This window comes from Stegostoma tigrinum, chromosome 14, assembly GCF_030684315.1.
Source record: "Stegostoma tigrinum isolate sSteTig4 chromosome 14, sSteTig4.hap1, whole genome shotgun sequence".
Taxonomy (NCBI): Eukaryota; Metazoa; Chordata; class Chondrichthyes; order Orectolobiformes; family Stegostomatidae; genus Stegostoma; species Stegostoma tigrinum.
The window spans coordinates 52969360-52983884 of NC_081367.1; the positions used below are offsets into that span (position 1 = coordinate 52969360).

Genomic DNA, 14525 nt, shown 5'->3' on the forward strand with positions numbered 1-14525 from the left:
CTATTTAGTGGGCTATCAGCATTATTAGGCTTAACATGGTGGAGCTTGGCCAAGGGAGGACGGCTGCATTGAAGATTGCAGATACCTATCAGGATGGAGAGGATACCCCTTTGCAGGATGTGACACGGTCTTTCATCTATGTTGCCTCTCCATAGGGGCATGCTCCCTAGGCCTGCTTCTAATGAGCTGGCAGTTCTCATAAATTGGGGTGGTTTGGGAGGGCGGGCTCCTTCAACAATGAAAAAGTTCCATTTAATTTGTCAAATAGGGCTCTTACAAGCACAGTTGGTTGCCCACTTTCTGGAGTAGGCAACATATCCTCTTACCTGCCCCAACTGGGATACGTTCTACTGTGGTGCGAATGTGTCTGGAGCTGACACCATTCTTTCCATCCCATCCCCACCTCCAAACCTCCAAACTCCTCTCTCCAGGGCTGGAAACATAACCCTGCTATTTGTGGCTGGATTGGGCTTCCAGGACTAACCACCATGGAACAATCACAACAGGTGATGAAAGACCAAAGCATCCTACCCTTGTTAGATTAATCTGCCGGATGGAACAATTCATATCGCAAAGTGTGAATGCCCCAGTCATGATTGCCAATGGCGAGAGAGATAAATTAGTATGGGAATAAGCTTGATTTCATTTGAGAATGGATTGCAGACGTATTTTCCATTGATTTTATTTTAAGGTATTAATGAGCCACTTTGGAAGGGTTGAGTATTTATTTGTATTGATATCCTGTTTATTTGTGTGTTAGGTGAGATGAAACCAATGTTGGATGAATGGGGGACAGTAAGTGGGTGGGGTTGTTCCATAAACCAACAGTTCCATGCGCCAAGCTCCAGTACCAACTGCTTCCTCTTGTAATGCTGACAAGGGTTCTTTTTGTTGATCAGTGCAACAAAACTCAAATGAAAGCAGTACAATGTAAGATTATCACAATGCAGTAACAGTCATACGATATGTGAGAGTTCAAATGGCAAAAAGGAGTGGCATTTATATTTGGTCAAAAATGGTGAGAATCTGAGAAGAAATTTGAGAGTTGTATAGAACAGGTCAGCTTCAGCCGTTTTTTAAAAAATGTGTGTTCTCCTTAAATTTCCATTGTCTGATATATCAAAAGTATTAAAGTGTCATACCTGAACATATTGCGATGATCAAATGCGTTGTATCCTTTACTCAGGTCTCTGGGGCGTGGTAAACAATGCTGGTATTTCAACCTTTGGAGATGTGGAATTCACAACAATGGCAAGTTATAAGGAGGTTGCAGATGTTAACTTGTGGGGAACAGTCCGAGTGACTAAGGCCTTCCTCCCCCTAATCCGGAGAGCAAGAGGTGAGTAAAATTGGGTTTGAACTCTGAAATAATTGTCAGCTACAGACTACCCCTCATATGAAATTTTCATAAACACAAAAACCTAACCAGTCCTTGCTTGTGAAAGGAATTGAATCCTCTCCGTTTTACAGTATACATTTTTTTGCCAGTTGCCTTTATGGTTTTCTAACTATTATCCAATTAATAATACAGTTTGATATTTCTGTACACTTTGCATGAAACCTGCAGCAGTGTTTCCTTGTGAATTAAGAATTGACAATGTTGAGGAAATCTGACCTGGGTTGAAAGGTTTGTATCAGTTCTGTGCTTGAAAAATCCAAGATATATTGAAAAATTAGCCTGGATTTCCAAAGTTTATGAAATAAGAAATATGCCTCGGCAAAAGTACATTGCTTTTTATTGAAAGATATCTGAATTTGAAACAGTCTGTTTGAAGGTGCTTTAAGATGTCCTCTGAGCTTCTAATTACTTGCTAGATAACCTTTAATCCCTCAACTGTGTGAGAATCGTAGAGTCATGGAAACATAACAGCATAGAAGGAGACCAATGAGCCCATTGTGTTTGTGCTGACTGACCATTCTAATCCAATCCCATTGTCTAGCAATTAGCCCATTGCTTTGCAAGTTTCGGTGCTTCAGGTGTAGATCCAGGTTCCTTTCAAGAGCTGCTATGTGGTGGCTATGGAAGATCAGTTCTACGCTCCAGTGTGTAAACATTTAGCAAGCTTTATTTGATATAATTACATGCAACAGCTAGTAGGAGAGGACATTCCTGGAATTCTACTGATACAGGTCCCAATTCCATCACTGACATAGTCCTTATGCACATGATCAGTAGTTATTCTTTGAGTAGAGTTTAGTTAATCCTTCACTTCACATTTTTCCTCAAATCTTTATCCCCGCTGTCTACTTACTACTTACATATCTTCCACACCAGCCCAAAATCTGTGCACTTTACAGGCCAATTCTGTGCAGTATTTGAACCAATTTTCCTGAAGGTTTGTGGAGTTCCTTTTGAAGTTGTGCAGGCCAAACTGTTTCTCTGAGGCTTTAAGCCCCTTATCTCTGTTGTTGGTGGCTTTGTTGTCATAGTTTCCTTCAGAGATCAGGCTATACAGGCCATTGGCCTTTCTATTTAGTGAAATCAAGATACTCCTGTTTCTTGAAATTACTCCATATGCTGCTTATACCAGGTATAGTCTTGGCTGATGGACCTTTGCAAGCACTGTGCCCTTGTGTTGTTGGATCCTGAGCTACACCCAGGCTGCTGCTTCCAATGTGGGCAGGTTGTGAGCCCTGTGTCTTGAATTGAAGGTGTTGGCTTGGTCTGGCCTAATGCCCATATTCTGTAACAATAATCTTTCTGTTTGTCGTCTTCTGCTGTGACTATTGATGTTAGTATGAGAGAAAGAAAAGGAAATTGTACTTGCAGGTGATGACCCATCAAAAGCTCGTATGGAGTGAAGATGTTTTGTGAGTCTGTGGGACAGTAACTGAACAGGGCAAAATGTGGCTTATTGTCAAAGATAATACCTGGAATTTCATGTGTATACCTATGGTCTTCATTTAGGTTATTAGAGCCCCCCTGAATTTGGTTGATTGGTCTTCTGGACTTTGATCCATTTGGACCAATAGCTTTCCAAGATGGGAAAACACACACCATTGAATACCATTCCCATTGCCCAACTGGAAAGGAGGAGAACTGAATTGGTTCTTTCTGCTTCTGCGTATGATTAGCATAAGTGGCACAGTTGGAGATCAGGTCCTTAAGGTCACAAGATACCTGACTGACATCTGGATTGATGTCCCCATATCTGACACTTGGAAGCACTCAGATATGACTAGTGGATCTTCTGGACAACGTCTGTCTGGGATTAAGAACTTTTGGACCAACTAATTTCATTGTGTAATGTCAAAAGGTTGTCGACAACTCTGATGTGATGGCATTGTTGAAAACACTGCTATTGGTGGAAAAACACCCTGGCTAGCCATCATGGCAAAACATCTGGATTTGTATACTTTGTTTTGCAATGAGTGTCACAAAAGTGTTGAAGCAGTGGCTGACCTAATGAATGGTTAAAGGTGCAATGGACTCAACTTTGTGGACAAATGTTTCAACTTCATTCCCTGGGTTGGTGATGGGTAGTAATGATTGGGTTATCAGTAGTCAGGTGTTTTCCTTACATGTTCCATGTGTTTAACATTGCCTTCTCTGGCATTTGTCTTAAGGCTGGTTCTTCCTAAACATTGAATTAAACAGAAAAAGGTTGCAGGGTGACCATGTACGGCAATCCAGCAGGGCAGTAACTCTCAGCATGTGTTCGATATGAAGTGTTTGCAGTCTTAGCATTCAAATATTGACTATCATAATTTATGACTTTCAGGAAAGAAATAATTTGTTTTGCAGGTTTGTGTTTAGAAGCAGTTCTCTTTATTTGTTCATGGGATGTAGGTATCACTGGTTAAGGCAGTATTAATTGCTTTGGAGAGGGTGGAAAGCCTACTGAACTTTGGTTGCAGGATTGTTTAATCCAGACTATTCCTTGCTGTTTCCACTGTTTGGAATGTAACTAGTCCTGAGTCATGACTTCACTAGTTTGGCACTTCATTTCTGTATCTGCCTGGGTACCTCCTGGAATTCCCTTCTGTCTCTTCATTGAGCCGGAATTTATCTCCTAGTGCGATGATAATGGTAGAGACTGGATAAGCTGGATAATATGGTTACAGATTCTGGTTGAAAACAATTCTTCTGTTGCTGCCGATGGTCATCAGAGCTCCATGGATGCTCAGTTTTTGCTTGCTAGGTTTGTTTGATGTCTGTTCAGTTTAATGAGCTGATAGTGCCACACAACATGATGAAGAGTACCTTCAATGAGAAGATAAGACTTTTTGTCCACATTTGATTGTATGGCCATTTCCCTGCTGTATTGTACTGCTACAGGACTTCTCTTCAGGTTTTTCATATTCTTCTGCAATCAGATTTCTGGACTGGTCTTAGCCTTCCCCTGAAGCACTGAACTTGGCATAATGTCCAAAGGTCGGTGGAGTTGTGAATAGTGACGACGGATGCTGTAGGTTGCAGAGAGACACAGATAAGCTGCAGAGCTGGGCTGAGAGGTGGCAAATGGAGTTTAATGCAGACAAGTGTGAGGTGATGCACTTTGGTAGGAGTAACCAGAAGGCAAAGTACAGGGCTAATGGTTAGATTCTCAGTAGTGTAGATGAGCAGAGAGATCTCAGTGTCCATGTACACAGATCCTTGAAAGTTGCCACCCAGGTTGACAGGGCTGTTAAGAAGGCATACAGTGTTTTAGCTTTTATTAATGGAGGGATTGAATTCCGGAACCAAGAGGTTATGCTGCAGCTGTACAAAACACTGGTGCAGCTGCACTTGGAGTATTGCGTACAGTTCTGGTCACCGCATTATAAGCAGGATGTGGAAGCTTTGGAAAGGGTGCAGAGGAGATTTACTAGGATGTTGCCTGGTATGGAGGAAAGGTCTTACGAGGAAAGGCTGAGGGACTTGAGGCTGTTTTCGTTAGAGAGAAGAAGGTTGAGAGGTGACTTAATTGAAACATATAAAATAATCAGAGGGTTAGAGAAGGTGGATAGGGAGAGCCTTTTTCCTAAGATGGTGACGGCGAGCATGAGGGGGCATAGCTTTAAATTGAGGGGTGAAAGATATAGGACAGATGTCAGAGGTGGTTTCTTTACTCAAAGAGTAGTAAGGGAATGGAACGCTTTGCTTGCAACGGTAGTAGATTCGCCAACTTTAGGTACATTTAAGTTGTCATTGGATAAGCATGTGGACGTACATGGAATAGTGTAGTTTAGATGGGCTTCAGATTGGTATGACAGGTTGGCACAACATGGAGGGCCGAAGGGCCTGTACTGTGCTGTAATGTTCTATGTTCTATGTCCTGGGTGGATGCATCTATGACTTAGACTGGTGAGGACAAGGTCAAGCAGACTTTTTTCCTACTTGTTGGCTCCCTCACCATGTGCTGCAGACCCAGTCCAGCAGCCATGTCCTTTAGGACTTGGCCAATTCTGTCAGTACTATCAAGCTGTTGGTGATGGATGTTGAAGTTCCCCATCCAGAGTACAGTCTGCTCTTGTCATCGTCAGTACTTCTTTCAAATTCTGGTCAATGTAGAGTAGTACTGATTCATAAGCTGAGGTAGGGAATCTGTAAGTGGAAATCAACAAGAAGTGCCCTTGAGCATCTTTGACTTAATGCCATGAGATTTCATGCAGTGTGGATTCAACATTGATGCCTTCCAGGACAGCTCCTTCCTGTCCCATCATCATATCACTGTGCCGTAACTTCTCGTGGACCTGTCCTGTCACTGGCACAGGTCATAACCAAAGTTGGTGATGGTGCTATAGAATAGAATACAGCAGAATCCCTACAGTGTGTAAACAGGCCCTTCGGCTCAACAAGTCTACACTAACCCTCAGAGCATCCTACCCACACCCATCCTGCAAAACCTACCTAACCTACACATCCATGAACACTACGGGCAATTTAGCATGGCTAATCCACCTAACCTGCACATCTTTGGACTGTGGGAGGAAACTGGAGCACCCACTGGAAACCGTCGCAGTTCAGGGAGAATGTGCAAACTCCACACAGACAGTTGCCCAAGAGTGGACTCGAATTGGCACTGTGAGGCAGCAGTGCTAACCACTGAGCTACCATACTACCCTGCCTGTGCTGCTTTCTGTAGGGTTTGGGTCTGAGAATGTGGCTATATCAGGCTGTTTCTTGACTGGCCTGTGGGCTAGGTTTCTCAATTTTGGCACAATCTCCTAAATGTTAGGAGAGGTTTGCGATGTTTGACAGGGCTGGGCTTGCTGTCACCACTGTTGGTGCCTGGGTTGCTGCCAGGTGGTCCATTAGGTTTTGTTCATCCTTTGGTTAGACTCTGTAGCAGTTCACACAAACGGAGTGGCTTCTTCAGCTGTTTCAGGGGGCATTTAAAAGTCAACCATGTTGCTGTTGTTCTGTAGTCTCATGTAGGTCAGACCAGAAAAAGACAGCAAGTTTCCTTTGCTGATGGACATAGTGAACCAGATCAGATTTTACAACAATTGACACTGATTGCATGGTCATTATTAGATTAGATTTTGATTCCAAATGTTTATTGAATTCAAATTTCACCCTCTGCCGTGGTGGCATTTGAATCTATGTTCTCATAACATTAGTCTGTGCCTCAAAATTATTTATTTGACATTATCACTATCCTGCCACCTTGCCTGTTACTTTGTGCCTTCTTACTATGGGAATGGTATGAGAAAAGAGACGGCTGTGACTGCAGCCACTGCTTTCCGCAAGTCTGTGTGGAGCCTTTTTCCTGTTTATGGACCTTTCCTGTGCTGTTCAGGAAGCTTGTAATGGAAGTTGGCAAATATTCCACGCAGTTCCACAATTACTACCACAGTGTGCTTTTTGCTCTCGCAGCCTCTGTGATGACCCACTTTCATTCAGTCTGTCTCAGGTGCTGTATTGTCTAGAAAGATTTTGGATGGTTCAATTCAGAATTCATTGTCCACCTGAGTTGAAGCCTTGCTTGCACAGTGCTGCATGAGGCCCAGAGATCTGGTTTTAGAGTCATAGAGTTATACATCATGGAAACAGTCGAAGCTGACCAGTTTCCCATAATAAACTAGTGCCAACTGCCGGTGTTTGACCCATGTCCCTCTAAGCCTTTCGTGTTCATGCACCAATTCCAAACATCTTCAAAGTGTTGTAATTGTACCTGCATCTACCACTTGCTCTAGCAGTTTGTCCCACATACGAACCACCCGCTGTGTGAAAAAGTTGTGCCTCAAGTCCCTTTTAAATCTTTCTCCTCTCACCTTAAAAATATGCTCTCTAGTTTTGGAATCCTCTACCCTACCCTAGGGAAAAGGCGTTTAGTATTCACCTTATTAGCGCGCCTAATGATTTTATAAACCTCTATAAGGTCAACCCCGAAACTCCTACACACCAGCAAAATAAAAGCCCCAGGCAATTTAGCCACTCCTTCTAACTCAAACCCACCAGCAACATCCTTCCCTCACTGCACTACACTGCTACAGGGATTCTCTCCATGTGTTTCCTCATCTGTGGTGGATTGTCTGGGCTGCCCTAGTCCATCTCCCATAGTGCTGTACTGCTGTTGGGCTTTATTTCATGTGCTCCTCGGCACTTGGTTCTGATGTCTTTTGTTTTTCCTCTTTATTCATTCACTGGATGAGGGCATTGCTGGCGAGACAGCATTTATTGCCCATAGGTTAGCAGTTTCCTTCCCTAAAGGATATTAGTGAGCCAGATGGGTTTTTCCCCAACAATCGACATGGATTCACAGTCATCGTCAGATTCTTAATTCCAGATTGTTATTGAATTTAAATTCCACCATCTGCCTTTAGGGGATTTGAACCTACAGCCCCAGAACATTATCTGGGTCTCTGGATTAACAGTCTAGTGATAATACCACTAGGTCATCGCCTCCAATGGGTCTGTTCACCATTGCCTCAAGTATAAATTTAGGTGAGTACATGTTAGCGGACTTTATGGATAAAGCTGTGTACAAATGATGGTAAGAGAGGACATCTCTGGACATCTACATACTCTGATATCCGTTCCATGTGATCTGACGTCACTGATATAGCTCCTTATGCACATGCTCAGTAGTTGTTCTTAGGCCAAAAATGTTGTTAACCCTTTGCTCCACAGCGACTTTGCAAAAGCTGATCAGGTAATTAACTTTTAACCTCTTTCCATTATGGCCCATCGTTTTCCTCAGGATTGTCTAGTAGACAGGAGCTCTTGCAACTGTAGCTTCATTTCTTGTTTTGCCTACAAACTACTTCAAACAGTCTACTGAGTGTCACTCAAATCTTGCATTTTAGGTTAGAAACTTAGATAACTCTCCTGATTAAGATATATGTCGGTAGTAAACAATTTAGAAATTAAATAATGACTGGATAAACTCCTCAGCACCTACATCATTAGGGGAACCACAAAGCCTGTGTTCCTTTTTTAATTGATTCCAATATGTAATGTATGTAATTTGGCATGGAGTAAGGAATGTGGGTTTGTTGGAGGCCTTTGGCAGACTGTTCCCCAAAGATTTTAGAAAGGTTGAAGGACAAATTGCCATATAGGATTGCAGAGAGATAATGACACGTTTCAAAAGAGGATTTAAAAAAAGCAATCTCTAGAATAAATACTCAGTTCTGTTTTAAAATTAAAGGAAACCACAAAGTGGTTTAGTACATCTTGATGAAGAGAGAATAGAAATCAAGTAAAATTAAAGAGGAGAATAAGAATAATGAGAAGCTAGGAGAAAATAAATAAAGATTTCCTTCATCAATTAAAATTCTGTGAATTAAGTGAACGCATCTTAAAAAGAAATGAAGCTCTGAAAACATCTGAAACTAGGTATGGCCAGTAAAATAATTTAGTTGCTTGCTACAAGCCAGCTGTAAAGCAATTTAAATTAATAATTTGTTTTGCTGTTTCAAAAATGTGTAGGTCGTGTTGTGAACATTTCCAGTATGTTTGGCCGCATGAGCACAGCAAGTCACTCTGCTTACTGCATTTCGAATTATGGAGTGGAGGCATTTTCAGATTGTCTGCGTTATGAGCAAAAGCGCTGGGGTGTTAAAGTCAGCATTATTGAGCTGGGAAACTATATAGCTGCCACAGGATTCCTTACTCGTGATCATGTTGAAAGCATTGCTGATAAAATGTGGAGCGAAGCTGCTGAAATTGTACAGGAAGATTACGGGAAGTCTTATTTTGATCGACAGACATTGACAATGAAATCTTTCTGCAGCAGCAGTTCAAAAGACATGTCTCTTATGATTGATGCCATCACTGATGCACTAACCTCCAGATATCCGTACAGCCGCTATGAACCAATGGATGTCTATTGGTGGCTTAGATTGCACATTTTGGCTTACTTACCTACTCCTATAGCTGATTGGTTGTACAAAAATTAAACAGCTTGCCAGTGCATTACCAGAATGATCTTGTGCCATTTCCATCATGCTTCCCACTCCTTTCTTCATTACCATTGTCACCAAGAACTAATTTAACTCAAGGACACAATGAAACTGTGCAAAGTTAATCACAATTCTACTTTATAGGTTTTATATGTACTTACTCTAATGTAATTATTTTTCATTTGAACACAGTGTATGTTTGTCATGGAGTAACAGGTACTGAAGAAGTGCTGTAACACTTTATTTTTTTAATGTATATATGTGTAATTCTATTCAGAAAGTGGAAACATTGTATTATTCAGTATTTTTGTGTGCAAGATACAATTTGTTAAATAAAAACATTCTTGTGATTATAGACAGAATGTATATTCTTTTTGGTCATTTTGTTTCCTTTTTCTCCTTGTCATAGGCACCCAACATATGAGTTAGGAGCAAAAAAAGATGGTGGAGACAGTGTCGTGATTGTAATGAGGTTAGCCAAGAGGACCTCATAGAATGAACTCCCTGATCGGGACTATTAATTTGGTCCAATCAGGGAGCCCTGACTGATAGATATGAATGGGAGTGTCAGAGGTTCTGCTCACTAAGAGCTGGGTCTGAGGGAGTTGGACTAGTGTCAAAGGCTCTCCATGTGTAAATAAATGGTGACTTGATGAGATACTGGCAATGAGGAGTCATTTCAGATAGTCATTGAACATTTTGATGATAGAGGTAGGTAAAGGAATCAAAGGTTATCAGCGATAGATGGGACTGTGAAATTTGATTGAATGGTGGAGCAGCCCTGATGGGCTGAATGGCCTATTTCTCCTAATTGATAAGTTCATACTCGATACCTTGAGCATGCTTCATCACTCAATAAGATTATGACTAATCTAATTGTTCTATATTTCTGCCTACCTCCAATAATCGCTCACATCATTGCTTGTTAAGAATCTGTCCACCTTAGCCCTGAAAGTATCAAACCTTCTGCTTCCACTGCATTTTCCAGAAGAAAATGCCAAAGTTTTACAAACCCACAAGGAGAAAAAAGTCTTTCCCTGTCTCTGCCACAAATGGGCAATCCTTTACTTTTAAAGTGACTCCTATTTCTAGATTCTCCCACAAATTGAAGCATTCTTTCCAAATCCACCCTATCGAAACTCCTCAGGAGGATCCCCATGTTTCAATCAAGTTATCACTTACTGTTTGAGACTCAACGGATACAAGGCTATCTTGTCCAACCCTCCTCCTTTAAAACAATCCACCCTTTCCAGGGATTAATCTAGTAAATCTTCTCTGAACTGCTTCTAACATATTTACATCCTTCTTTAAATAAGGCCACTGTTATCTAGTAAGAGCAAAGTGTGAAGCTGGATGAACACAGCAGACCAAACAGCATCTCAGGAGCACAAAAACTGACGTTTTGGGCTAGACCCTTCTTCAGAAAAGCGGATTGGGGAGAAGGTTCTGAAATAAATAGGGAGAGAGGGGTAGGTGGACCGAAGATGGATAGAGGAGAAGATAGGTGGAGAGGACAAGAGAGTTGCAGTGGGAGAAAGATCCCCTGAGGTTGATCCAGAGGGAGGAAGGGGTAACTTCTTCAGGTTAGGCATCCCAGGAAGAAGCTTCGCAGTGAGGTTAAAATTGTGATCAGAGATCCTCTCCACCTATCTTCTCCTCTATCCATCTTCGGTCCGCCTCCCCCTCTCTCCCTGTTTATTTCAGAACCCTCTCCCCAACACCCTTTTTTGATGAAGGGTCTAGGCCCAAAATGTCAGCTTTTGTGCTCCTAAGATGCTGTTTGGTCTGCTGTGTTCATCCAGCTTCACACTTTGTTATCTTATATCTGTTTGCATCCTTCTTATGTTCTACTCACAGCTTATGTTCTAACCTAGTTTTGCATGATCAGGAAATTTAGCCTATGGCCCTTCATCCACGTAATTTATATGAATTGTAAAAGTTGACTTTAAGCATTGATCTCTGTGGCACACCACTCATTACATTTTGCCAACCAGAAAATTACCTAATTGCCTACTCTGTTTCCTGTTAGCTCGTCAATCTTCTATCAATACCCACATGTTATCCCATACAGCATGGTTTTTGTTTTTCGCTATCAATGCCATATGTTTTCAACTATTTGTTGCAGACTGCTCCATCACTTGCATTCCATTCATCCATAAATTAGAACTAGTACCAAATGATTACACACTTAGCACTGCTGCAAGCTGCATACCCCTATATTTCCATAAACACTTACAGCTATTCAATCATAGCACGCATATCACCGATAGCATTGCAGCACACATAACACAGATTTCTGTCTCTTGAAGGATAAGGTTGTCCACAACTTTTCATTTCCATAACCATTGCCCCCAGGTGGCTCTGCTTGCCACTGGTTCCTCGATTACATGGATGTTTTTCCTGGTGGTGGACTGTTAATAAAGTTAACTACACACCCATTGTTTTCACTGTATCTTGCACTTACACAGACAAGAAAAAAAAGTAAAAAAGAGTGGGGGGAGAAAAAAAAGCAGTTTCTGAGAATTTCTGACTTCATTGCTTCTCCAGACCTCCATCCTGGATGCTTGGTACCAACATCTCAGGGCTCAGTCCATGGGCAATGGCTGCATGTACGACACATCACAGATGCTAACGTAAATTACTCACTCTGCCTATGGCTCATTTCTGATTCATTTACAGTATGTTTCCACACTTTAGTCATTCACTTCCCACCAACCTGGATCATCACAGCATGCCTGCCTTGCCTAGCCTTTTAGTGTTTTTGTCCCTCAGCCAAAACTTGTAGGTGCACAGTATTCTGCCTTGACTTGCCTTTTCATGCAGACTCAAAGCCAGAAAGCTCTACATGGTTGTGAGCAGTCACCAGTCAAGGAGGTAGACATGTTGCTGTATGGCATTGTGCTATGTCTGTCTCACACCTGCTACATATACCAACAGTGTACGTGGCAAACATTACATGAGCTGCAAGCAAATGGCCATATCTCAAAGCCGAAATGGAACCTTCTTAAGACAAGTTGAGGGAGACATCCTTCAGTCAGGGGATCCCAGACCGATCAAGGGCAGCCTTTGTTATCAATCCAAGTGCTTGTGCACAGTCATTAAACTGGCCAGGGTAGTCAAAAACCACCGCTGAGCAATAAAAGCCCAAGCAGTCAGCCACCTGCCTTGGCTTTTTCTGCTCTACTGTGGGCTGATGTTTTCTGGAATAAGAGAAAGAGAGGGATAGGGGAGATTGAGTGTCACAGGTGTTAGCACTGGTGCAGGTGGGATAAAAAAAAGTGAGGGGTCCCGAGTAGGTGGTGGGCAGTGCAGAAGTCATGCTGTGTTTGTGGTGTTGTGTGAAAATGACTACCAGCTACCTTTAATTTGGCTACTTATTAAGAAAACCCAGAGACACTCAAATACTGAAACAATGATTTAAACTTTATTACATCTGGCAAGGTAAGCCATGCATGCTAACTTAGCTATTCTCCAAGTAATTTCGCCATAATTCCAACCAATACTTTCTGTCTGTAGCTTGCCTTCTTATTAGGAGTAGGTTCTCTGTTCCTTGTTACATTTGGCATTCACTGTCTGTTCAGAGCACATCCTGTCCTGCATTTACCTCTTTACATTCTTTTGCAGAGCAATCATTTGTCCTTTTGGCATAAGGCAGCCAGTTATCAAGCAGTTATTAAGACAATTCGCTTATGTAGCTTTGACTCTTATTCCTCGGCAAGGCTAATTGCCGTATTGCTTTTAACTCCTTGTCCCTATCTCAGAAAACAGTTTATTCGAGAAAGAATTATCACTGATTTTTTCAATTCCTGAACGGTTATTAAAGTTCTGAAGTTTACACAATCTCTCCTCTTTGTTCTTTATTTTTAATATGATAAACAAACACTGAGTAATTGGCCATCTTCCACCACATTGATTCATATCTAAGCTGAATTTCTACACCGTAAGCAAGTTAAGTAAAATGTTCCATTTCATTATGTGGTACAGATACATGCAAACCTATAATGAATAAATGAATTACAGAATAATGATCAGTAAAAATTACAAAACAAAATAGGGTCATAAGCATACCAATCAATTACTGTGAAATAATATTACGTTACACATGCTGTTGCTTTAAGTTCTTGTGTCTTAACTGAGTTAATTCTATTTTCAGTTACTGCATTTGTTGCTGACACCAATGATGAAACAGAATATTATTAAAGTAACATATATCTAAAATGTGAAAATAACATGCAAACCCAAGTAGCCGTCTATACATATATTACTTCCTAATTCCAGATATCATCCTACCAAGTATGTTCCCTAATATTTTTATTACCTCTCTTGATTTTCTGACTATTTCACTGAACCTTCATGTGTAACCTTTGCTCCTTTCTCAAAAACCCTTTTATTTGTTGCTGATAAGACATAACCATTTCCCTGGCTGAGGCTGTCACATCAAGAGTCACAGATTTTCTCTTCCTGATATTAACCAGTCCCATTGTTCCTATGAGCATGGGTATTTATACTCATAGTCATGGAGTCATGCAGCATGGATAAAGGCCCCTTGGTTCAACTCGTCTGCGCTGACCAGACATCCCAATCTGAGCTAGTCCCACTTGCCAGCATTTGACACATATCGCTCTAATCCCATCCAATCCATATACTCATCCAGACGCCTTTTAAATGTTGTAATTGTACCAACCTCCATCACTTCGTCTGGCAACTCCTTCCATCTGCACACCATCCTCTGCATGATATAGTTACCCCTCATGCCCTTTTTAACTCTTTCCCCTCTTATCTTAATTCTATGACCTCCAGTTTTGGACTCCCCTACTCAAGGGAAAAGATCTTGACTATTCACCCTATCCATGCCCCTCATGATTTTATAAAGGTCTGTCAGACCACCCCTCAGCGTCTGATGCTCCGGGGAAAAAAAGCCCCAGCCTATTCAGCCTCTCCCTATAGAGGCTGAATTAAGTTCCTGCCTGACTATTAAATTTAGTATCATCATTTATTGCACCAAATATACCACTAAATTGACAAGTAAATTGATTTATTTGCTCACTTATAGCACTGACGTCCATGCCATCAAATAGAGAAGCTTCTGAGCCATGAATGCCTGCAGGTCGGCTATCAAACGTCGGGGCTGTATTTTATCTTGTGATTTTTTTTTTACCATCTTGATTAAGCAAAGCCTTGATCAATTCCCT

The 14525-nt window shown here is 41.5% G+C and overlaps 1 protein-coding gene across 1 annotated transcript in view; it reads left to right on the plus strand.

The window, feature by feature from the left end:
* bdh1 (3-hydroxybutyrate dehydrogenase, type 1) overlaps window positions 1-9676 on the plus strand; it is a 34049-nt gene extending 24373 nt beyond the window's left edge. Inside the window, exons 4-5 of the mRNA XM_048542819.2 lie at window positions 1187-1339; window positions 8861-9676. Of these exons, the coding sequence (XP_048398776.1) occupies window positions 1187-1339; window positions 8861-9330 (623 nt within the window). The 3' untranslated portion in view covers window positions 9331-9676. The remainder of the gene's footprint in view (window positions 1-1186; window positions 1340-8860) is intronic.
* Window positions 9677-14525: the final 4849 nt, after the last annotated feature.